Source organism: Tachysurus vachellii, chromosome 19 (assembly GCF_030014155.1).
Source record: "Tachysurus vachellii isolate PV-2020 chromosome 19, HZAU_Pvac_v1, whole genome shotgun sequence".
Classification (NCBI taxonomy): Eukaryota; Metazoa; Chordata; class Actinopteri; order Siluriformes; family Bagridae; genus Tachysurus; species Tachysurus vachellii.
Window position 1 is genome coordinate 10,525,307 of NC_083478.1, and position 24,066 is coordinate 10,549,372.

Genomic DNA, 24,066 nt, shown 5'->3' on the forward strand with positions numbered 1-24,066 from the left:
GTGTGGAGTTTTGCATGTTCTCCCCACACTCTTGTGGATTTTGTGAATTTTCCAGTATCTTCTCACCTCCCAAAAACAAGTACATAGGTCTATTAGCAAATCTAAATTGCCCCTCTGTGAAAATGAGTGTGTGTGTGTGTGTGTGTGTGTGTGTGTGTGTGTGTGTGTGTGTGTGTGTGTGTGTGTGTGCTCTGTGAATGACTGGTGTCCCATCAAGGCTGTATTCCCAGCTCATTTTGATTGTTCCTGGGATAGGCTCTGGATCTGGTTTCTAAAGATAAATGATTTTTTTTGTCAGTAATATTAAAGGGTGCCCATAATTATGCACTTGACAAGATTTGACCCAGTGACTTATTTGCCCTAACCTTCCAAACCTCAGTCAGATCATTGCAAATGTGAAATTAGCTTTTTATGGCTTTGTTCAATTAAAATTTAAATTAAGTTGAACACTGCGCACACACAGCAGTGATTAAGCTCAGCATGGTCATGATTCATACCCCCACCCCACCCCAACCCCCTTCACATACATCATTACACACACTTACACACATGCACACAGTGACATAAAGGCATTAAGGTCACAAATGTCATCTGAGCTCTAATACATATGCGTTCAGCTTTAGTCCATGCACCTAGCAGCGCAGATGAGGTTCTCTGTGGTTGCCACGGAGACCCTGCTGCCCCTCAGCCATTATAGTGCATTTAAGGGGTAAAAGAGTGATTGCCCTGGAGACCACAAGTGGTATGTCACACTGAATCACCCTTAATATCCAAATATATAGGAGCAAGGTTAAATATAAAGCTAGCAGGGCAAGTGGCTCTGTGGCAGCAGGCCTTAAATTGAGACAAGAGGCTCTGAGTTTTGTTTAGTTTTATAGCCATTTGTTTTGTATGATACTCACTTACTTTTATTGGGTCTTTTGTGCTAGTAATTGCATCAAGGCTGCCAAGTTTTTATCTACTCACAAAGAAAGCTGTTATTAACAAGGGACCAGCAAGCCACTGTTGTGTTGTTTACACTCATGCATAGTTGTCCTTGATGTGACACACTGTCTCTGAAGGGCCGAGCCTTATCTATCCACATATTCATTGTATCCAGGGTTAGGGATAGAGTAAACATATTTTACATTTCATTAGGCACTACAGTTGTGCTGTCAATGTGTTTATTCTGACAGCACTTCCGTGTTTATATAACCCCCTGTAATCAACATTAGTATCAGAGTAGGACCTGTAAGCACTCTAACACCCTCAACCAGCCGGTTTAAATGAAATTCTCTAAAGCAGCAGTGAAAGGCCGGGTTGTTCTTTAGGAACAAAGAGGGGTTAACAGCAGGTGGCCTGCTGCTGGGTGAAGCTCAGTGTAAAACGCACTGAGTGGCTGTGAGCTTCGCTCACCCAGTTGTAGATTTACAACTCTCACTCTATCAAGGGAGAGATCAATCTGCCCTTGTTGTCCCCCTGGTCCCAGCTCTTCTGCTCAGGGTTTATGGCTCCACAAGAAATAAACAAGGAACCAAGTTTTCTCCTAACTCAAAAAACATTTGAAAAAAAAAGATCCAAGCTTCAAAGAACTTTTCCTCTCCTGAGAAGATTAATCACTTTCCAAGCTGCTGTTATCCATTCCTAAAGAGTACTGAAGAGCCTTAATGTAAACACCCCATCTAATAATGACTGTACTATGAACCTGAGTGAACGGTTGTAGACTCAACAGTTAGATATGCTTAAGCATTAGAGAAACAGCAGTATTATTCTTTTAATACAGATATAGGAAGCATATTATCCAGAGACAGAGGGATGAAAGCTGATTTATTCGGTCAGGAGAAAGACAGAGCGGGGCTTTAGACGGTCTTCGGTAAACCTTCTGATTAAAGTGTCAGAGTGAAAAACGACATAGACACCCAGGTCAGCATGAGGGGGTCAGAAGAGATATAAACAAACCTTGCACACAAATAGAAAAGAAGATTGAGGACTGGAAATGTCACAAATAGAAAACTAAAAAGGGTCAAAGTAGAGCAGGAATATTATAACTTCTTGTAGTATAAAATCTGTGGGTCTTTAAATAACTGATACACTCGTATTGATTCTACAATCTAAAAGAGAAAAAAATTACTTAGAACATAACATGTAAGAATCTGTATAATTGATCATAACATGTAAAAAGCTCAGTATTCAGATATTTATAGGTTTGTGGTATGAGAAAGTGAGCTCACTGAAACTATTGTGTCCGAAGCCAAGCTTCAATAACGATCAAACACTCAGAGGTCCTTTAACTTCGATGTTTAAGGAAATATAGTGTTGAATTTGAAATCTAAATAAATTTGCTAGATACTGACCACAAATATGCAAGTAACTATATTTTTACAATGTTGTTAAATCAAAATTTATGCAAAAAAAAAATTGCAAAAACGCAAAGTGTATAAAGACACTTGATCGTATGATCTAAAGATTAAAAAACGACACCCAACAACACTGTCTACTTGTGTTATGTGATATTGTATTGTGGCGTGTTTAAATGATTTGCTGTATTTTATGGTCTCTTGGATATCAGTAACGGTAAATATAAGAAAAGAAAATGATGTTGTGAGTTAATGGACAGAGAGAGAGAGGATAGTATTAACTAGAGTGCTGGCTTTTCAACACTGAGATAGTGGAGGAAAGGAGGACAGTAGTGACAAAGATAAGATGAAAGGCAGTAGAGGAGAGATAAAACCAGGCTGTTTCAGGATATAAGCAGGCTTCTTCCTGTTGATTTAAGCCTGAACAAGTCACTGAGCCCCCACACAGGCATCAAGCTCCTGAAACAGCAAAGCCCGGGAGAGTGGGGGAAACATCGCTCTTCTAAATAAACAATGATCATAGTTACATAGATAAGATCTGTAGATGTGAATTTTACTGACTTTTCAATTTATACACCGTTATTAAAGAGATCCCATTTTCTGACCTGGTTCTCACATTCATCTCCACGGAGTGTCTGTTAGTAATGGTAATGATAACACATCAGACCTGATTTCTCCTGATTTTTTACGCTTTTCAGAGTATACCAATATCATGAGTGTGCAATATTGCCTAGAAGACATGAATTACATTACGGTGATAATGGGATTAACACAAGAAATATGGTGCAGAGAGGTTATGATTTTGGGATAGAGTGTGTATTTGAGAACAGGAAAAAGAGCAAGTGGACATGGCAGATGATTTCCACATGGATAAGCAGTTCTAAACATTGCTAGAACAGATATTTCTCTGGTGGCCAGTTTAACTGATCATAAATGCATTTCACAGCCTTATCCATTTGGGCATCCACATGAAAACGTCTCCCAACAGGGACTGGGTGGCGTGTATGACATTGTAGCAATAGATACAAATGCAGAGTAATTTGGCTTTCCTCTTCTCTCTTGCACGTTTTACAATTTCCTGTTTAGAGAATCGCAGCCTTGCTATCTAAATGAAATGATAAGTCTGCAATTGGGTTGATTTTTATGTGCGTGTTGCAGTGCTTTACCAGATTGCAGTCATGTTTACCTCATTTTTGCATATCTTTGAGATGCATAAGAGTGTGTGTTGCAGGCCATCGCTTGTTTAGTTTTAGGTCTTACAGGCAGGTCTGGATTGACTGATCTACTTCCTCTCTGTCTGTTGGATTAATCGAAGCCGTCAGTCCTACTGCCAGTCCTACCTTACTGCCTTTCACCATCACTCGTTCATCATTCTGCTTCAATGTCATTGCACACTGACACACTAAAAACCTACTTCTGATAACTTACTTAAATGAAAACTGATTTAAAAAATTTTGATTGTACATGCGGGGGCACAGTGGCTTAGTGGTTAGCACGTTCGCCTCACACCTCCAGGGTCGGGGTTCGATTCCCGCCTCCACCTTGTGTGTGTGGAGTTTGCATGTTCTCCCCGTGCCTCGGGGGTTTCCTCCGGTTACTCCGGTTTCCTCCCCCGGTCCAAAGACATGCATGGTAGGTTGATTGGCATCTCTGGAAAATTGTCCCTAGTGTATGATTGCGTGAGTGAATGAGAGTGTGTGTGTGCCCTGCGATGGGTTGGCACTCTGTCCAGGGTGTATCCTGCCTTGATGCCCGATGACGCCTGAGATAGGCACAGGCTCCCCGTGACCTGAGGTAGTTCGGATAAGCAGTAGAAGATGAGAGAGAGTGAGTGATTGTACATGCGACATTAACAATTTCTACAGAGCTCAGTTTCCTGTGAGAATATACATAAAACATATCATTTTAAAATAGTTGAAGTTCCGGATGCCCAAACCACAGTATACACATAGTAACTTCATTGTGTTTTACAATAACATAGCTTTAGTGTGTTTGGGATCAACCAGAGACTTCATTATTCAGCTCGTTGTGGTTAAACTCGTTCTGTTATTTCACTGTAAGTTTCTCAGGCTTCCTCATTTAGACCTCTGTCTGGCAGCTTTTCCTGCATTAGTTGCAAATCCTCACAAGACTCTGCAATCCTGCATTGTGTATTTTTTATGTCCAACTCCAGACTTTCAGACCAAAACATATACTCACACCAGGTCATCCTTGGTTTATCAAAAGCTGTCTCTCAAATCATACAACGAGAAGGCTATTCATCTTGGTACACTGTGAATAAAGGGCGAAGTCGGAGAAAAGATTATTTATAATCAGGCTAATAGTTTTTCATTGCATGTTTTGCTTTTGTTTTGTTGATCTGAAAGGTCTCTCTCTTTCTCTCTCTCTCGCTCACACACACACACACACACACACACACACACACACACACACACACACACACACACACACACACACACACACTCTCTATACAGAGAGGCATGCTAAATGAAGAGTTTTCTGTTGCTCTCTTTTTTCTTTTGCAGCCAGTTGGCTGCTTTTTATTATTTGTATCACCTCTGATGTGTCCTGTGATGCACCCTGATATATCACTGATGTATCCTGTGTTGAAGGTACTTCACCCACTACTGCAATCCCAATTTTAAAAAAAAATGTAAAGTTCACCCCGAAACACATTCAGTATGTTTATATTGAAATATTTGTTTAATGAGCTGTCATTTTCAAAAGTTTTGTTGTCTCTTAAGCATAAAAGAGCACACCCAGCATTTTCACTGACTTTTAATGTCATATTAACAGAAAAATATAACATGAAATTGGGGAGACAGCAAACACGACTCAAAGCAAAAGAATGCAGTGCAGCTGTATGATGCAATTGTGCTGAGTTACAGCAGAGACCCAGCGTGGGTAGTCTACAAGATGATGAGCACAATGGCACTGCAGCACCAGCACTATTAATGTGAAAGTTCAAGCTTTGATACCTTATTTATTGAGTGTCCTGATGAGGAGCTGAGCGCATGACAAGGCTTATTTTAGGGAACAGGCACAGGCACCAGTACTAGTGACAAGGCAAATGGCATGTAAGAATCTGTAGCCCTGAATGAAAAAATTGATTTATTTATTTATCTATTTAAATTAGTTTGTTTATTTATTTATTTAATAAAATGAAAGAAAAATAAACTATAAAAGGATCACATGCTAATTATCAACATTAATGAAAATCATTAATCGATACAAGTTTTTCGTAAACATTTTTTTCCAAAACATTCTAGTGACAAACCCGGATGCACTTTATTCTCTCATCAATACTACAAATTACTTGTGTGAAAGTTGTGTTCACAAGCGTTGCACTATGAGGATATTTGTCGCTTGTCTATTTTTTTCTGATCTTACACCGACACCTACTGGTGTATGTCAGAACTGCACCTGCTGTTGTATTTTCTACTGGGTTCGGAACACAAGTTGTCAGTTCACTGTTTCCCGTCGAGCGGTCGGACCTAGCTGCAGTTTCACACACCAAAATGGCGTCACGGGATGATTCGGTGAGGGAGTTTGTTGCAGTTACCGGTGTTGAGGAGGAGAGAGCCCGTTTTTTCCTCGAATCGGCTGGCTGGGATTTGCAGGTGAAACAGATTAAAGTTGCTTTTCGTGTATTATATCTGACTGTACGTTCTAAGAAGCTGTCACGCTCAGTAGGTAGCTAATTAGCTAGCACATGCTAACTAACCGGCTAGTGAATTGTGCAAGTCATTGTTGACGGGAAACACCCTAAATTTGAGCATTTTGTCATTAAAATTCACTAAAATTCCTGATAAAATAAATCTGCTCTCAGAAGTACTTAAACGCTCAAGGTAACTAGCTTATAAACATCCCAGGCGTTATAGATTGCTAGCTGTTTCAGCTACATTAGTGTCGGACGGAGCTTAAAGGTACGTTAATAATTTGTAAGGTTCTTGACGTACAACAAATGTTCGCGTTTGAATGATGTCGAATACTGTAAACAGTACGAGCAAAGTGTTCGTGTCTCCTCAGCTCGCCCTTGCCAGTTTCTTTGAGGACGGAGGAGATGATGATATTGTGACTCTTCCTCAGCCAGAAAGCGGCCTTGCGCCTCGATCCTCAGGACCAAGGTAAAGGGAGCTGCAGAGCTACTTCCAAATACATCAGCTTTTGTCTTTATATTCTTATTGAATTAATTGGTTAAAAAAAACACAATCTACCGATTATCACATCTGTACAAAACGCTTTGTCTCGTTTGCTTCTTAGTTTTGTTTGTTTATGCATCTATGTATTATATAGTGCCTTGCAAAAGTATTCATACCCACTGAACCTTTCCGCATTTTGACATGTTACAACCACAAAGATAAATGTATTTTATTGGGTTTTTATGAAATAGACCGAAAGAAAGTCCCACATAATTGTGAATTGGAATGAAAATTATAAATGGTGTCCAAATTTTTTTTTTTACAAATAAATATCTGAAAAGTGTGGTGTGCATTTGTATTCAGTCCCCTTTACTCTGATACCCCTAACTAAAATCCACTGAAACCAAGTGCCTTCAGAAGTCACATAATTAGTAAATAGTGTGCACATGTGTGTAATTTAATCTCAGTATATTATACAGCTGTTCTGTGAAGCCCTCAGAAGTGTGTTATAAGCACTATTCGGACAGGACTAGTTTTACAGGGGGTCGTTGGAGAAATTTCAGTTTCACAGACGTACTTTGTGATTTTAATCCCGTCCGAATCTGCCATGTCTGTCTTTTTCTCACACGACCTGTGTAAAAATTCCAGAGCAAATTACCTACAGTTTTTCAGCAAAATCGGCGCTCCTCCCGTCTGAATGCGAATGTCTGTGATTGCCGAAAATGTTTTTTTCCAAAACGCGTTTTCTTGTCTGTTTTGGTCAGCGTGAACTACCGTATTAACCCTAGCGCACCGGTGTTCAAGTTTCTGCTTTCTGCACACCAATAATGGATGTAAATGTGTTTGCTACCCTACCCAAACCTTGTGGTTGTGTATACAATTTTCAAACTGAAACTGAAACGTAGGTTCGCTCCAAACAGAAATTAAACCCAATGTTTCCTCCCGACTCCAGTGTCGTGCCGCTTTCTTTTTCGCTGCCACTTTACTATTGATCGGTCATCCACGCATCCTGGACATGTGGTCTTGTGCAACGCCCACATGTAAAACACAGACACTCCTACCTCCGTAATAAACACAGGGATGTTAGTCCCGTCCGAATCCATACATGAAATGACAGAAGTCGGCTGAAAAAAAAAAACCTCAAACGTCGTTTGGAAAACTAGTCCTGTCCGAATAGGGCTTTAGAGAACGTTAGTGAACAAACAGCATCATGAAGACCAGATAACACACCAGACAGGTCAGGGATAAAGTTGTGGAGAAGATTAAAGCAGGGTTAGGTTATAAATTAATATCCCAAGCCTTGAACATCTCACGGAGCACTGTACAATCCATCATCTGGATATGGAAAGAGTATGGCACAACTGCAAGCCTACCAAGACATAGCTGTCACATTTTTGTTTGTGGTTGTAACGTATCAAAATGTGAAAAAGTTCAGTGGGTATGAATACTGTTGCAAGGCACTGTATATAAATAACACTATTATAGTGTTATTTATGTCTACTTTTGAGTCAACAACAGCTGGAACCAAATTCCTTGTGTGTGTTTTAGCCTGATTCTGATTCTAATTTTCCATCAAATAATAAGCCCCTTCGTTCCAGAGGCACTGACTGCATCATAGCTCTCTGGCCCTGACCCCAGCCTCCAAAGCTGGGATATGAAAAGAAAAGAATTCCAATAATAGTCGTCTGCTTAAAAATCCAACTACATCATCATCCACATAACCTAAAGCTTCTACAGCAATTCCATATCTAAAGGATTGGGGTGGAAGCCTGGAAACCTACTATAGCTGTGTCTCAAACGATGTACTTTTGTAATTGCACTCTGCACTTATACTACGCCTTATGTACTCTGAGTTCATTAATGTGAATCAGTTGCTAGTATCAATAATACTTTACAGATGATAAAGATAATTAGAAACTGATTACAAACACAAGACTGCTTGACGTTTGTCTTTTGATATTGGTTTCCTGATTCTCCTTTAATCTGTCTCCCTTTCCCTGATCCAGTTGTTTTTCAATCCTGTGCAAGATGTAAGCCTTAATTGTCTTATTACTTATACAGGCTTATTTTGTGTATGTTTTAATCTAGTGAACACAGAGTGACTTCCTTCAGAGACTTGAAGCATGAAGATGAAGAGGAGAGTGATGAAGAAGGTCAGAGGTCAGTATGTGTATATGAACCGTTGTCACTTGTGGATTATAGCACATCCAGTAGGTAAATCATTGTGTTTTTTTGTTAACCCGGAAACCAAAACCAGGTGTTGAATAGGTCCAGTGAAAAAAATTTTTTTTTCAGAGCACTTCTAAAGGTTTATCAGTTACAGGATAAAAGCAATTGCAGTTGGATGGACCATTTTTAACCCCATCTAAGCACGTTGTGCAGATGATAATCTCTGGAGACCTACAATTTAAACATTCTGCACTACATTCAGCCACTACACTAGAAACTGAGTGGAGAATTTATTACAGTGTGCTGTCAGCTCTTCTGTTGTGTAATGTAATGTGTGTAATGATGCTCTTCATCCCAGATGATTGAATTCTTTTCCTACAGGTTCTTTGCTGGTGGTTCAGAACGCAGTGGTCAGCAGATTGTTGGTCCACCCAAGAAGAAGAGCACAAATGAGGTGGTTGAGGACTTGTTCAAGGGTGCTAAGGAGCACGGTGCTGTTCCAGTTGACAAAGCAGGCAAAGGACACGGAGAGTCTAGCAGAGCTAAGGTATCATATACTCGTGTATTGGGCATGTGCTGTGAACACAAGGCAAGTGACAACAAACCGCATCATCATTAAATTGTACGCACACTTTGTAGCATATCTGGGCAGCACGTGTAAAATGTTAAATTTGCTTAAAAAGTATTTTTATTCTGAATAAAGTAATGTACTCCACCACTGCATACTTCAAATAACAGTCCAACTAATAGATACTGAAATTTGTTAGAACTTTTTTATTATAGATTTGTACTGATTTTGTTTGTTATTGCAGCCTCGGATCTGATGAGTCTTCACTCAATTTCTGTGTTTCTGTATCTTGTTGTTTTGGCCCTCTCCTGCAGGCATTTGTAGGAGGAGGATATCGTCTGGGTGTAGCACCAGATGAGGAGTCTGCCTTTGTGGCTGGAGAGAGGAGATCCTTAGGCAGTTCTCAAGATGTAAGTCCACAATCTCCTGAGCTACAGTATAGCTTGCGCGCAGGGTTAATTGGGGCAGTCTGTGATGTCTTTTTTGTGACTGTTGCTATGATGCAGGTACATGTGGTGCTGAAGCTGTGGAAGACTGGATTCAGCCTTGACGATGGAGAGCTGAGAAACTACAACGATCCTGGGAATGCTCTCTTCCTGGAGTCCATCCGCAGGGGGTGAGTTTGGGATGTCTGTTAATTGATTAAATAACTGTGTTCACTGGTTTTTGACTTCAAGTTTAACTACAAATACATCTGGCTTCTTACTGTGTAAACTGGCTTTGTGTCTCAGGGAGATCCCTCTGGAGCTGAGGCAGCGCTCTCGTAGTGGGCAGGTGAATCTGGATATGGAAGACCACAGGGATGAAGACTTCAACAAACCCAAGCTTGCCTTCAAGGCTTTTACTGGGGAGGGTCAGAAACTGGGCAGGTGAGAAAGTGCTCTTTGTACGTTCCACTTTCCGTTCAAAGGTCAGTCTCTTAATCAGCATTCATAATGTAAATCAAGAATACTCACAATGCATATGTGAGATTCTGAGCTGAACATGTGTGTAAAATAGTTTTAGAGTTTTATTTTTAACGTTTTCTGTCGTAGTGTAATTATTGAGTGTAATTACTTATGGGCATTGTTACCTTTAACGCTATGTGAAGCACTCTTCAAGGTAACTTCTAACAAGGTTAGAGGTTAACCGGTATTAATATGTTATATAAAACTTCAGTAAAAATGGCCACTAAAGGGTTCCAATCTAGAGTTTATCATTTAATCACAAGGGAACATACAATATATTCTGCATATCTTATCCCTTTTTCCCTTTTTACATCCAACTCTTAGTGCCACTCCAGAATTGGTGTCTGTCCCTAGAATGGATCTGGGAAATCAGGCTGCGAGTGAGGCTCAGGCCTGTGCGTCTATCAACCTGGACGAGTCGCAGCCCGTCACCAACATACAGATCAGACTGGCTGATGGAGGACGACTGGTGCAGAAGTTTAACCACACCCACAGGTACACAGTCAAAACCTTCTACATCAATAATTGCAGTCAGACTGGCGTTCATGTTCTTAAGTATTCAGACTTGTTACTTTTTTGATGTCTGCAGTCTTTTTTTTTTTTCTCGTTTTCAACAGTACACAAAACAGTAATCATAACCAGAGAGAAAAACAATGTAACAATGAAAGTAATGAAAGTTTATTTAGAGAATTCAGTGGAAGTTTCAGTATGTAGTTTTGAGACACTCACAGAAGTTGTGTAGCCACTGGGATGTTGCGTTTGACTGTGTCAGCTGCCACAAACAGACTTGCAGACTTGGGGGCTTTTTACACCTGGTCACTTTTACAGGTTTTTTGTGACTATAGAGATAGTGGAAATCACCAGGGCTTCTGTCTGAGCAATATAAAAAATGTAATGAACTAAACCAGGGGTCGGCAACCCACGTCTCCGGAGCCGCAAGTGGCTCTTTCATCCCTCTGCTGCGGCTCCCTGTAGATTTGGGAAATAAATATTTAATTTAAATTTATTTTATTTTAGTTGGTTAGTTTTTAAAACATGTAATTCTAAATTCTAAGATTATGATGCTCTTGTAACATTAAAATAAACCGTGTTTAATTTGTTTATCGCTCAAAATATGCGTCATAACTGCCGACTTGCGTAATCCGATACACAGAAGCAGACGGCACTTTTTGTTTGCTGCAGCCAGCAAGTTAAAATTTTGATGTCATGAATACGAAGAGGACTTTAGACATTGAACATTTTATTTGAAAGTAACCTTCACCCCTTGTTAAGGTTAGTTCAAACTGTTCAAAATATTTTTGTTTGCTTGCAGAAATAAAATTTTGTTTACTCGGTAGCAGTTCTATACTTTCCATAAAGGTAAAAAACGATATATGCATTTATCTTCATTTATCTTCATTTTAGATGTCAAAAGGGTTTTGTAGCTCCCTGTGGGATTTTTTCTGTGGGAAACGGGTCCAAATGGCTCTTTGAGTGTTTAAGGTTGCCGATCCCTACACTAAACGCTAGAGAAACATGTCTTTACAGACAGCTGCACACTTAACAATTATGTTTATGTGCAGAAACATTAATGTATTAAAACAGGACATGAATATAATATCCTGTGTTTTGAATCCCAGACGGATCTACTGTCAGAGCAGAGCTGACCAATCAAATTAGAGAATCATTCAATACTGTGGTATAGTGACATTCAGTCAATGTGATACAAGATAAAAACACGAGTGTGAACAAGAATTTGTGGGATGTTTTCCCCTGAGCCTTGTTACTGAAACTTATAATAAAGTAAAAAACAATAAGCAATTATAACCTGTTTATTTTGTTTTGTTTTGCTTTCCCCTCAGGGTCTCTGATATACGCCAGTTCGTGGTGAACGCTCGACCAGCCATGGCTGCAACAGAGTTTGTCCTCATGACGACTTTCCCCAACAAGGAGCTGACGGATGAGAGTCAGACGCTGAAAGAGGCCAACCTGCTGAACGCGGTCATTGTACAGCGGCTAAAGTGATGGCGCCTTCTAGTGGCTATGTTTTATCACAGCACTCTGAGTTTCCTACTCAACAGGGGACACAAGGACTTGAGGACTTCTCATTAATTTTTTTTTCATTCGTGATATTTTTCTCTTTGGCAGTTTGTGATGTTGCAGTTTGCATATGACAGATGGTGTTGCAGTTTTGCATATGCAGTTTGCATACGACATAATAGAGTTTGGGGGGAAATTAAAAAGTAATTCCTATCAAATGCTTTAATGGAAGGAGAGAAGAATAAAGTTTCCCAACAAACCAATTAAACCGAAACTGAAAATAAAGCGCTTTCTAAGAGTTTTCACCTCAATGTTTTTACCTCAATATTTCTTAAGCAGTTCTACTGTTTTTTTTTTATTTCAACTTATTGTCTCTTTTCTGAATGCAAGCTTGTCTCTCACCATAAACTCCAGTCTCAACTCATAATACCTTTAGCCTTACAACCCAACACCCACTTCAGTGGACATCAAATTGAATTGCTTCAGTACAAAGCTGATGGTTGTTAACACTAAAATAGTTTATTTTAAATTGACAAATGCACCTTATCTGTCTTGTTGCCTGATTAAATATGCTATCAAGATAAAGTAGCTGTTTCAGAGTCGGCTTTGCTGTGCTGTTTAAACACATCGGCAGCTATGATGTATTCTATGCAGCCACTTGTAGAAGTTGGAGACACTGCGTGGTTGTGTGGTAATTCTGTGATTAAAATCTCTCTGTCTACCACTGGAGAGAGCTTTTCTTAATTTTTACTGGATTTTCACAGGGTGATGTTCATTCCTGCAAGTAGTGCAACCATATAGTCAATTAAATGTTAAAGTAATCGCTTCCATAATAGTAATTAAAATGTAAGTAAATATCACCATTCATTAATGGCTATTAATACAATATTTGAGATTATTGAGGCAATTCACAATAGATTCTGATTTTCAGTTATCTCTATATAATAGTCTTATTCCACTTTATCTATTGGTTAACTAATTATATAAAGGAGAATTATATCTCTCTAAAAAAATAAGAAAATCTTTGCTGTGTTTCTAGTTACGAACAAGGTTATCAGACATCTCGGAACCATTGTGAAAGAGTGGGCCTTTGAATACTTTTACATGCTAAAGCAATGACAAAAAAAGCATTTTACTTGTATTAAATATAAATCTATTAGCTTCTGTTTGTTAGCATTTACAACAGGACATAAAGGATATCTAGTATATGCCACAGACACCATTTTGGTTCCAAAGAAAAATTTTCTCCAGTTATTTCACAGATCTCAATACAGAAAAGATAGAAGAAAAAAAAAAACAGATTAACTAAGGCATTGCCTAAGCATCCGTTTATACTGTAGTACTCTACAATTAGTATTAATAGATTGAGCTTGAACCAGACGACAAGAATGCTCCCATTCATACAATACAAGATTTTTAATTGAGCTCTATAGCTGGAATGTACACAGAGTGCAGATTTTTTACTTTTTTATTTATTTTTGGAGTGTGGACAAGTTAGGGGTTAGTTTTCTTGGTTGTGTGAGTACTCACAGAAGAGGTGGACGTTTCCTATAGCAGTTTCCTAAACATTTTGCTGTCCAGTTTGAGGTTGGAAATTCATTTGATTCCACCAGTGTGTTTGAAGGTTCTGGAAAGGGACCTCATGATGATGGTCTATTGGGGCTGATTAAATGGTATGTTGCTGCACATTGAATCAGCTAAAGAGGTTTGATATGGCTGGTTTTGAGGCCTAGTGCATTGCATTAGTCCAGCGTTGAGATAACAGCAGGGTCAACAATGGAGAGATACTGAGAGTGCATTTAACTGACAGTTTATTTATCATCATTGTTTCTTTTTTTTTTTTTTTTTTTTTTTTTTTTTTTTTTTTTTTTTTTTATTATGCAAACAGACAATTACAATATTTACAGAAGAGAAATTAGATGCAAAATACGAATACAAAATACAATATACAAAATGTGTGTGTGTGTGTGTGTGTGTGTGTGTGTGTGTGTGTGTGTGTGTGACTGTAAGTGTAACTGGGTGTGGGAGTGGAGATATATGAATGAAGGAGCATGTAGGGAAGTACAACAGATATAAAATGTGACAGTATCAACAGTAATAGCAATAATAATAATAATAATAATAATAATAATAATAATAATAATAATAATAATGAAAAAACCCAATTAATAAGAAATAATAATATAGTATTAGCAGTAGTAGTAATGATAAACATATTTACAAATATACTCATGAAGGGGAGGTTAAAGGATCAGGAAGAGGACAAATAGAAATAGTAGTAGTAATAGCAATAATAATGCTGATACAGCCATTAATAGTAATGATAATAGTAGTACTTATAATAGCAACGATAATAATAATAATAATAATAATAATAATAATAATAATAATAATAATAATAATAATGGTAATATTGATACAGCTATTAATAATAAGGTATTATAAAGCTGCTTCTGATACCCCTCATGGCCCTGGCATAGTATAGACCCCCGCCAGCATCATATTACAATGGGCTATCAAGGTGAGGTGCTGCCGGGTCCAGGGTCCCAAAATCCATCCCCATCCCCAGCCGTCCCACACATGCCACGCTTACCCTGTTTGTGTGTTTTTTTTTTGTTGTTGTTTTTTTTTTTTTTTTTTTTTTGTTTTTGGCTTTCATTGTTATAATCATGATATGTTTATGTCAACTAGTGTATAATGCATTAAAAAAGCATGGCGTGTAGCATGGAACCAGCCCAGTGCAAAGCCCAGGCCGCCATGCCCGCGCCACACTTACCCTATGTGTGTGCTTTTATATATAGATATTAGCTATTTATAAATATATAAAATACACACATATATATATATATATATATTTTTATTTTTTTTTTTTTTTTATGCTCCAAATGAATGTGTGCACACCTCATCTAATATGTGATGCATTAAAACAGCGAGACAAGTGATGGGCCAACCGGAGATAAGAAATCTCAAGCATAAGTACAAGCTGGAGGGCGAAAGCCCAATGCCCCCGGCCCCACATCACACCCACCCACAACTAATCAGAACTGCACATGGCATGGTATGCCACATAGTATGCCACATCCAACCAGGGTCCAGAAGCAGCGAAAAAGAGAGAGAGAGAGAGAGAGAGAGAGAGAGAGAGAGAGATTTAAATATAATCTTATAAGTATTTTATTTATATTTGATATTAGTCTGTGTAGCTGCCTCTTCCTGACCCCCCTCCTCCCAATCATGTGTGATTATTGATGGGATTATTGATGGTGTTTCATTGAGGATGGCTTCAGACAAAGAAGGTCACTGGATTCATGACTGTTTGAAGTTAAAGAGAGATGACCAAGAAGGGTGTAATTCTGATGTACTATTTTGAATGGAGGTGGACAACTTTTCCATGGAGATGTACTCTATTAATAAATTTTTCCAAGTTATAATGTGTATGGTGTTCCTTGATTTCCAGTTCATGAGTATAGTTTTCTTGGCGATAGTTAGAGCCACTAGGAGTAATTGACTGTTTGTACTGTTTAAATTGATTATGGATACGTCACCTAATATACAGAGGGAGGGAGATAGCGGGATGCGACACCCCATAAGGTTGGATAGTGAGTCAATAACATTTTCCCAGAATTTTTTAACTGAGGTGCAAAGCCAAATAGCGTGTAAATAGGTGTCTGAGGTATTTTGTGTGCAATGTGAGCATGTTTCTGAAGTAAAACCCATTTTAAATAATTTCTGTCCAGTTAGGTGAAATCTATGAAGTACTTTATACTGTATAAGTTGTAAGTTGGCATTTTTTGTCATGAAGTAGATATTTTTGCAGATTTGTGTCCAGAAAGCGGCATTGGGAGCAATGGATAAGTCTGATTCCCATTTAGCATTGGGTAGGCTTAATGTGTTGTCTGATTTGGATATTATTTTATATATTTGACAGAGTAGTTTTTTTGGTGAGGTTATATTAATTAGTTCTGAAATTGGAGGCGAAAGGTCTAGATTAATTGTCTGAGTGTCGATTTTTGATTGAATAGATGATTTGATTTGTAAATATTCCAAAAAACAATTATTCCCAATGCCGTATTTCTGGACCAAGTGGGAAAATGGTGCCAAGTTGTTATTAAGGAGGATGTGTTGAAGTTGTGTGATGCCCTTATCTACCCATGTGCGTAAGTTTAGTGGCTTCTTATTAACTATAAAATCTGGGTTATTCCAGATCGGGGTGTATTTAGATGGTGCAAGAGGGGTGTTTGTGATTTGATGAAATTTCCACCAGGCTGTCAGAGCTGTGGCTATTGTTGGTGATTTAAAACAGTGATGCTTTTTGATTGTCTGACTATAGAAAGGTAATTCTGAAATGTTCATCTCTTTGCAAATTGACTGTTCAACATCTTTCCATGTGTTTTCTGATGGGTTAGGATGAATCCATTTGTATATGTTTTGGAGCTGATTGGCCAAAAAGTAGTGGTAGAAATGTGGTGCTTCCAGTCCTCCTTGTGTTTTTGGTTTCTGTAGTGTAGTCAGTTTAATTCTTGGAGTCTTATTTTTCCAATAGAATTTAGTGACGATTGAATCTAGTGATTTAAACCAGGTGAGGGTGGGTAGTGCTGGAGTCATTGTAAATAAATAGTTTAATTTAGGAAGTATAGTCATTTTAATTACTGATATTCTGCCCATAATGGATAGTGGTAAATTCATCCAGCGATGAAGGTCATCATTTATTGTTTTAAGTAATGGAGTAAAGTTGAGCCCAAACAGCTCTGACAGCCTGGGGGAAACATTAATGCCCAAGTATGTGATATAGTTAGTGCACAAAGGAATAGGTGATGTCTGGGATGTCACATCCAAGCTGTTGGAATGTAATGAAAGTATGGCTGATTTACTCCAGTTGATCGAGTATTCAGAGATATTTGAGAATGAATCAATGAGTTTAATCGTTTCTTGTAATGAAGATGAGGGGTCTTGTAAATATAGTAAAATATCATCAGCGTAAAGACTAATTTTGTGGTGCATGTTTAGTGTTTGAATTCCTTTAATGTAGCTATTTTGACGGATAGCTGCTGCTAGTGGCTCAATGAAAATGGTAAATAATGAAGGAGAGAGTGGGCATCCTTGTCTAGTCCCCCGTTGCAGTGTGAAGATATGTGATGTTAGTCCATTGGTGATGACAGTGGCTAAAGGTGATGTATACAGAATTTTGATCCAATTAATGAATGACTCCCCAAAACGAAACCTCTCTAATGTGGAAAACAGGAATTTCCAATTGACCCTATCAAAAGCTTTTTCTGCGTCAAGAGTAACTATGATGGTTTTGTTTTTTTGAGTTGATGAATAATGCATCAAGTTAAAAAGTCTGCGTGTGTTGTTGGATGAAAGTCTACCTTTGATGAAACCGGTTTGATCTGGATGAATTATAGATGGTGTGACTTTTTCTATTCTATGAGCTAGTGCTTTGGCGATGATTTTAACGTCTACATTGATTAGGGAAATCGGGCGATAACTTGATGGTAATGTTGGGAAAACATTAGTAAAGAAATCATTGTTTCTTATGTCACAAAGAAATACTAGTAAAAATTATAATCCACTATACTCAGTTATTTCTAAGCTATATACATGCACATTGAATAATTGAAATAAATGAAATAATTTCTGCCTTAAAGAGGTTTTGATCAGGGTTTATTCATAAAAATACTTGACATGTATATAGTCTGCAAGATATTGCGGTACAATACATTATCCTATGAATGAAGAACAAATATTAAGTTTGATTTTGTTAAAATATAAAATTGATAAAATATAAATATACATTTTCCTGTGGCTGTTTTATATTTAACTCGACCAGGAGTGAAGAATGACGCTACTCCCTTTTGCGCAAGTAAATGTACATGATTCCACTCCACATTAGCAAAGGCACACACAACCATGCCAAAATAAAGCAGTAACTAAAGTGTCCTGAGCTCAACTTTCTGGGGCCCTGAAGGATTTCTTTGTTGTGTAATGTATAGATTAGTATTGCAGTCAATGTTGTGAGACCTGCAAGAGAAAAGTAAAGAAAGAAATGATTACACAGACAAGATTTCATTAAGGAGACTTCACGTTGACTTTAATTGTGTAGCTTGCACTTAATTGGTAAAAATGTTCTGTTTCCTATTAGTAGGGTCCAAACATCTGTAACCACAATGAAAATCTGGATTTTTTTTCACACAAAACTGAAAATTTTAGAAATGATTTAAAACAAATTGAATACCCATTTCCATGTACTAGACTGATAACCATATTTCTTAAATCCACGCTCAGCTATAAGCAGGACAACTTCTAAATGTCACTAATTTTACCTGCAAATGCTTGACAGACTCCTGTAAGGTAGAAGAGGCCTCCTTTTGACATGATAAAAAGCTGAGCAAGGAAAATAAGAAATGAAATAGAGCAGAAGACTGCAGATAAGACCATCAGGACTTGGACAGCTTGAAGCCACTCTGAAAGATAAAGTTTAACACTTACTGTGCTTTCAGTCAGTAGAATAGCTAAAGAATAAAAAAGATTAGTTTATACCCGTCTCTTCTAATGAAGCACAAAGCCACGTCTCTGTTTCATTGTCTAGCCTGCAGTTGTACCAGATGTCTGACTTCTCTGTGCTGCTCCACACCCACCATGACTGAGTCAAGCAGGAGAAACACACAAAACTGTAACCAGGGACTGAGAATCATAATATCAGAGTAATCTCTATAATCATTTCTGGTGTACATATGAGACAAACAAAACTGGTTTATTTCTGCAGGCAATTTTTTTAAATAAACAGATATCTGTGAATAGAAGCTTTATAATTTTTAACCTTGTCCATGGTGGCAATAAACAGAAGTGCCATTGTGAAGAGATGTAGCAGGGTGATAAAAATAAGTAGGATGGCCATGGTCCCTCAGTCTGTAAATAAATGTAATATCCTATTTAACAAATAACTTGCTGCTGGAACATAGGATATAGTTCTTTAAATCTTTTCAAACCATTCTCACAACATCCGCTTACTACTAATAAAATACTGAATTCTTCTTATCTTAAAACCAGGACAAGTAATAAATACATTTGCACGGAAGAGTAAACTGTAAGGCACTCCTAAGTGTTTTCCAGTCTCTGGACTTATCTAGATTGTGTTGATTCACATTTTAATTAGAGGGAGAGAAAACAGTTGATCGCAGTCATGTTCTACTTCACAGTAGATCATGTGGTAACATGGAAGCTTTTTTGCTGGCTCTTTTTTCAAGTTTAAGTAAATCAACTTCTGTTCCAACACTTTGAACATTTCTCTTAAAAGTAATACTTTTTACATTTTTCAAAGTTTATTTAGTATTTAATAAATAATATAAAACTGTCCATTTATTTATTTACCTTTATTTTACCAGGAAACTAAAACTGTCCATAAGACTTACAGTCTAATTGTAGAGCTTGATTTAAATAACTTAAAAATAAACAACTTAATATAATATACCAATGATGAAAAGAAGTGCTGGCTCACCTGCAGTGATTACAATCAACAAGACAGCTCACCAACTTGGAGGGGGATATCCACTGAGTCCACGGTTTCTTTTCCGCTACTGTCCTTCTTTCAGTCTGCACTTTATATTTGCTCTGGTTGTTTGTCGTTTCCTATTTGACAGGAACAACACTCCCTTTACTTCCCTGCACTCCCTCACTTCTACAAAAATAGGCCAGGCTTTTAAGCAGGCCCACCCAGCTAAACGAAGACACACGAGAGCATCCACACGTCGTTTTGGCCCACCAGAGTTCCTCTGCTGAGCTGAAGGGCGTCATCATGGTCAAATTGAGCAGGGAAGAGGAAACACCTTTATTAGGAAAATTACAGGAACAACTGTGTTTATTTGTTCTAAATTGCACCAGATCTGAATCTGAAAATGTGAAACTTTGTTGTTGTTGACTAATGCAAAGATGTGACAGTGAATCAGCAATACTGTTCTTCTGATCGTGAGTAATTTTTCATAAACTGCAAGCCTTTCTACTTACCACGTGATTTCGCTTCATTCATACTGGTCAGTGTTTACATTCCAGCGTGTGATCGCAGATCAGATACCCGGACACATTTGTTACTGTCCTTGGTGACTTTAACAAAACTAACTTCACATGCTTTGACTGTACTGACTGGGATGTACTCAAGTCTTCCACCAACATTCTAAATAAGTACAGATACAGTAACATCATATATAAGTTCTTGTGTGGATAGCTGTGTACCATCATGCACCGGAGTGAGTTACAATGAGGACAAACCCTGGTTTACAGACAGACTCTGCATTCAAGAGTGGGGACAGAACTAGGTTTAAAGAGCTACAAGTTTAGCAAGGCTGGGAGAGAAGCTAAACAGCTGTACTCTGAAAAACTACATGAGCAGTTTTCAGCCAGTGACTCTGCTTCTGTCAGTAAAGGGTTCAGACAAATTACTTACTGTAAACCCACCGCCCCCACTCTGCTAACTACTTGTGTCTAGACAACAGCTTGAATGAGTTCTACTGCCGCTTTAAAAGTCAATGGGACAGTCCTGTCATCACTACCCCAGCAACACCAGCTTTCAACACCAACTGCAGCCCATGAGCCTAACCACCCCCACCATAATAGGAGTTAAGGCCTCCTCACATACGTATACCTCAATGGCACCCCCCACCCCAGCCTAAGCATGGCTTTCTCCATCACAGAGAGAGATGTTAACAGAGTATTTAAGAGACAGAAAACACGCAAGTTGTGGCCTAATGGTTAGAGTGTCTGACTCCTAACCCTAAGGTTGTGGGTTCGAGTCTCGGGCCGACCACGACTGAGGTGCCCTTGAGCAAGGCACCGAACCTCTTCAAAACCCGGGGCGCTGCAGCATAAATGGCTGCCCACTGCTCTGGGTGTGTGTTCACTGCTGTGTGTGTGCACTTTGGATGGGTTAAAACATAGAGAACAAATTCTGAGTATGGGTCACCATACTTAGCCGTATGTCATGTCACTTTCACTTTCAAAACAACTGGACCAGAATCTGTCTTCCCATCCATCTTAAAGCACTGTGCTGATCAGTTGTCTCCAGTGATCCCAAACATCTTTAACACCTCACTGGAGATATGCCATGTGCCAGCCGGGATCTAATAACTATAGACCTGTTGCTCTGACATCTATGATAATGAAGTACTTTGAGCATATCATGCTGTCCCACCTAAAATCTCCTGGACCCCATGCAGTTTGCCTGCAGAGCCAACAGGTCGATGCATTCAACATGGGCCTCCAATTCATCCTCCAGTGCCTGGACTCCCCTGGAAAACCCTAGTGGTTTTCAGCTCTGCTTTCAACACTATCATCCCTTCACTGCTACATGACAAGCTCGCCCAGCTGATTGTGCCTGACTTCACCTGTATTAAAGAAAATATGTCTGACTCCCGGGCTATAAATACTGGCTCACCCCAAGGTTGTGTTCTTTCTCGTCTGCTTTTTCTCCCATTATACCAACAGCTGCACCTCCAATCACCAGTCTTTCAAACTTTTGAAATTTGCAGAGGACACCACCCTCATTTGGCTAATCTCTGAGGGGGACGAGTCTGCTTACAGGAGGATGAATAACCACCTAGTGACCTGGTGTAGCAGGAACAACCTTAGCTCAACGCTAAGAAAGCAGTGGAGATGGTGGTAGATTTTAAGAAGAACCCAGCCCCCCTTCCACTGTCATTCTGTGTGAGCTACCTGGGAGCTATATGGGAACCCTCAGCACCCAGGACTTCAAATGGGAGTTGAACATAAACTCTCTAGTTTAAAAAAGCGCAGCAGCAGATGTTTTTATTATATTTATTTATTTATTTACTGATGTACTTTATGCAGCAGCTAAAGAAGTTCAACCTACCAAAGACAATGATGGTGCACTTCTACACCTCCATTACTGAGTCTATACTCACCTCCTCCATCACCATTTGGTAGGCTGCTGCCACTGCCAAAGAAAAAAGCAGAATGCAGAGTGTCATTCACTCCGCTGAGAAGGTGCTCAGCTGCAATCTACCACCTCTTCAGGATCTGTACACTTCCAGGACCCTAAAGTGGGCAGTTAGGATTTTGGCTGACCCCTCTCATCTTGGACACAAGATCTTTGAGGCACTCCCCTCGGGCAGAAGGCTGCAGTCCATAAAGACTAAAACTTCATGCCACAAAAATAAGTTCTTTCCATCCGCAACTGGCCTCATCAACAATATCCATGACCCAGCATGGTCTGTTTTTTGCCACCTTGGACATTAACAGACAACCCCACCCACTGTTCATATGCATTACATAAACTCTCAGTGCTCTGACTATTATAATCCACCTTCGTACCTCAAATTGTGAGCATTTGCTCTGATCCACCTTTGTACATCCTGCACTAATGTACAGTTAATTTTTCAGTTGTAATGTGTGTAAAATTTTTAATGGAACATTTCCATTGGCCACTTTGCGCATCCTGCATTAGTGTACAATTAGTGTTGCTATTTTTATTTCCCTCTAATTTATGCTTAATTTTATAACCTTTGTTTCTAATATTTATCTGCTTCTTTATTATTACAATGCAAAAAGCACACCAAGACAAATTCCTGTATATGTAAACCCTACAATACCAGGCAATAAACCTGATTCTGATTCTGTTTATTTTTTTTTTTGCTGTTTAGCATTGCTGCTCTGCCTGATACACTCTAACAAGCAGCACTCACACGACCACCATATCAGTGTCACTGCTGTGAATGTGAAATGGTCCACCACCCAAAACATTTCAGGTCCTAGAGAGTTCCTAGTCAACTGAAGGGTGGAGTAGAGAGGATGCCAAATTGTGCATAGCGACAGACAGGATGCAGTCAGTAATTTTTTTACTTTCAAAGTGGTAAACAATTAGTAGGTGTATCTGATAAAAGCTTAAAGAATCAAGATCATCTATTTTAGGTGAACATTTGGAGCCAGCTTGCACTTACAGTATGAAGAGTCACATTTTAGTGCAGAAAAAAAGAAAAGTCATGTTTTGACAAAATATTCACAAATATTCTATATTCAGGATTATCCTAGCCATTAATTAGATATAGTGCAAACAAACATGTTCCCAACTGATTAGTTTAATTGTTACACTTTATGAAGAACACCTGTACACACACACACACACACACACACACACACACACTCAGACAGCAGAACAATGCAAATGTATTATGCAGATACAGGTCAAGATTCAGTTACTTTTTCATATATAAGAATAGAAATGAAATACAAGAATAAAGAAAATGTGTGACTGCTGTGCCTTTTTTATCATGGGACGGATGTTGGTATCAGATTGACTGGTTTGAGAATTTCAAAAACTGCTGATCTCCTGGGAATTTCCTCCACAACAGTCTCTGTGAGAAACAGGTCTGTGGATGGAAATGTTTATTGATAAGAGAGGTGAGAGGGAAAGATTGGTTTGAGCTGCCAGGAAGGAAATAGAAACTGATACAATCACTCTCAATCATTATATACAACTGTGGGGAGGGGGAAAACATTGAACCTCACGGTAACTGGGTTACAACAACAGGAGACCACATCCTGTTCCCCTAACCTCAGCCAAAGCCAAGAATCTGAGGCTATCATGGGCACACACTCATTAAATCTGCCAGCTCAAGATTGGAAAAAATGAAAATACCACAAATCGTACATTTAAGTCATATTTTCACATCGCACATTTTAAGTCTCAGAGATCATATTTTCCTCATTCAGAGGGTGATGTGAATAGTAAATGAAACTATTGATCTGTATCTGGATGATTTGATGCATTGCACTGCTGCCATATGATTGGCTGATTAGATCACTTCAGGAATGTACAGTTGTTCCTATTAAAGTGGACGGTGAGTGTATAGTGTAGAATACTAAGAAGTAAAATATAA

General features: G+C 38.7%; 2 protein-coding genes across 2 annotated transcripts; one reads left to right on the forward strand and one right to left on the reverse strand.

Moving 5' to 3' along the window:
* The first annotated feature begins 5,795 nt into the window (after positions 1–5,795).
* Positions 5,796–12,905, forward strand: nsfl1c (NSFL1 (p97) cofactor (p47)). Its single transcript, XM_060894273.1, has 9 exons — positions 5,796–5,956; positions 6,366–6,463; positions 8,567–8,638; positions 9,029–9,194; positions 9,530–9,625; positions 9,722–9,831; positions 9,947–10,084; positions 10,487–10,657; positions 12,004–12,905. Exons 1-9 carry the CDS (start codon positions 5,855–5,857, stop codon positions 12,164–12,166), a joined length of 1,116 nt encoding a protein of 371 aa, XP_060750256.1. The 5' UTR covers positions 5,796–5,854; the 3' UTR covers positions 12,167–12,905.
* A 4,920-nt stretch (positions 12,906–17,825) lies between these two features.
* emp3b (epithelial membrane protein 3b) lies at positions 17,826–19,827 on the reverse strand. The gene is made up of 5 exons (XM_060894014.1): positions 19,677–19,827; positions 18,999–19,087; positions 18,719–18,821; positions 18,502–18,642; positions 17,826–18,199 (listed from the first exon to the last, which is right to left on the reverse strand). The coding sequence occupies exons 2-5, from the start codon at positions 19,074–19,076 to the stop codon at positions 18,024–18,026; spliced, it is 498 nt and encodes a 165-aa protein (XP_060749997.1). The 5' UTR covers positions 19,077–19,087; positions 19,677–19,827; the 3' UTR covers positions 17,826–18,023.
* Positions 19,828–24,066: the final 4,239 nt, after the last annotated feature.

Excerpts from the sequence above, each read along its gene's own strand:
- nsfl1c (XM_060894273.1), top strand. The coding sequence starts at position 5,855 with ATGGCGTCACGGGATGATTCGGTGAGGGAGTTTGTTGCAGTTACCGGT. Across the intron at positions 6,464-8,566 it reads CCTCGATCCTCAGGACCAAG|TGAACACAGAGTGACTTCCT; the intron begins GTAAAGGGAGCT and ends GTTTTAATCTAG. Across the intron at positions 10,658-12,003 it reads AAGTTTAACCACACCCACAG|GGTCTCTGATATACGCCAGT; the intron begins GTACACAGTCAA and ends CTTTCCCCTCAG.
- emp3b (XM_060894014.1), bottom strand. The coding sequence starts at position 19,076 with ATGGCCATCCTACTTATTTTTATCACCCTGCTACATCTCTTCACAATG. Across the intron at positions 18,643-18,718 it reads TGCTTCATTAGAAGAGACGG|AGTGGCTTCAAGCTGTCCAA; the intron begins GTATAAACTAAT and ends TTTATCTTTCAG. Across the intron at positions 18,200-18,501 it reads AGTCTGTCAAGCATTTGCAG|GTCTCACAACATTGACTGCA; the intron begins GTAAAATTAGTG and ends TTTCTCTTGCAG.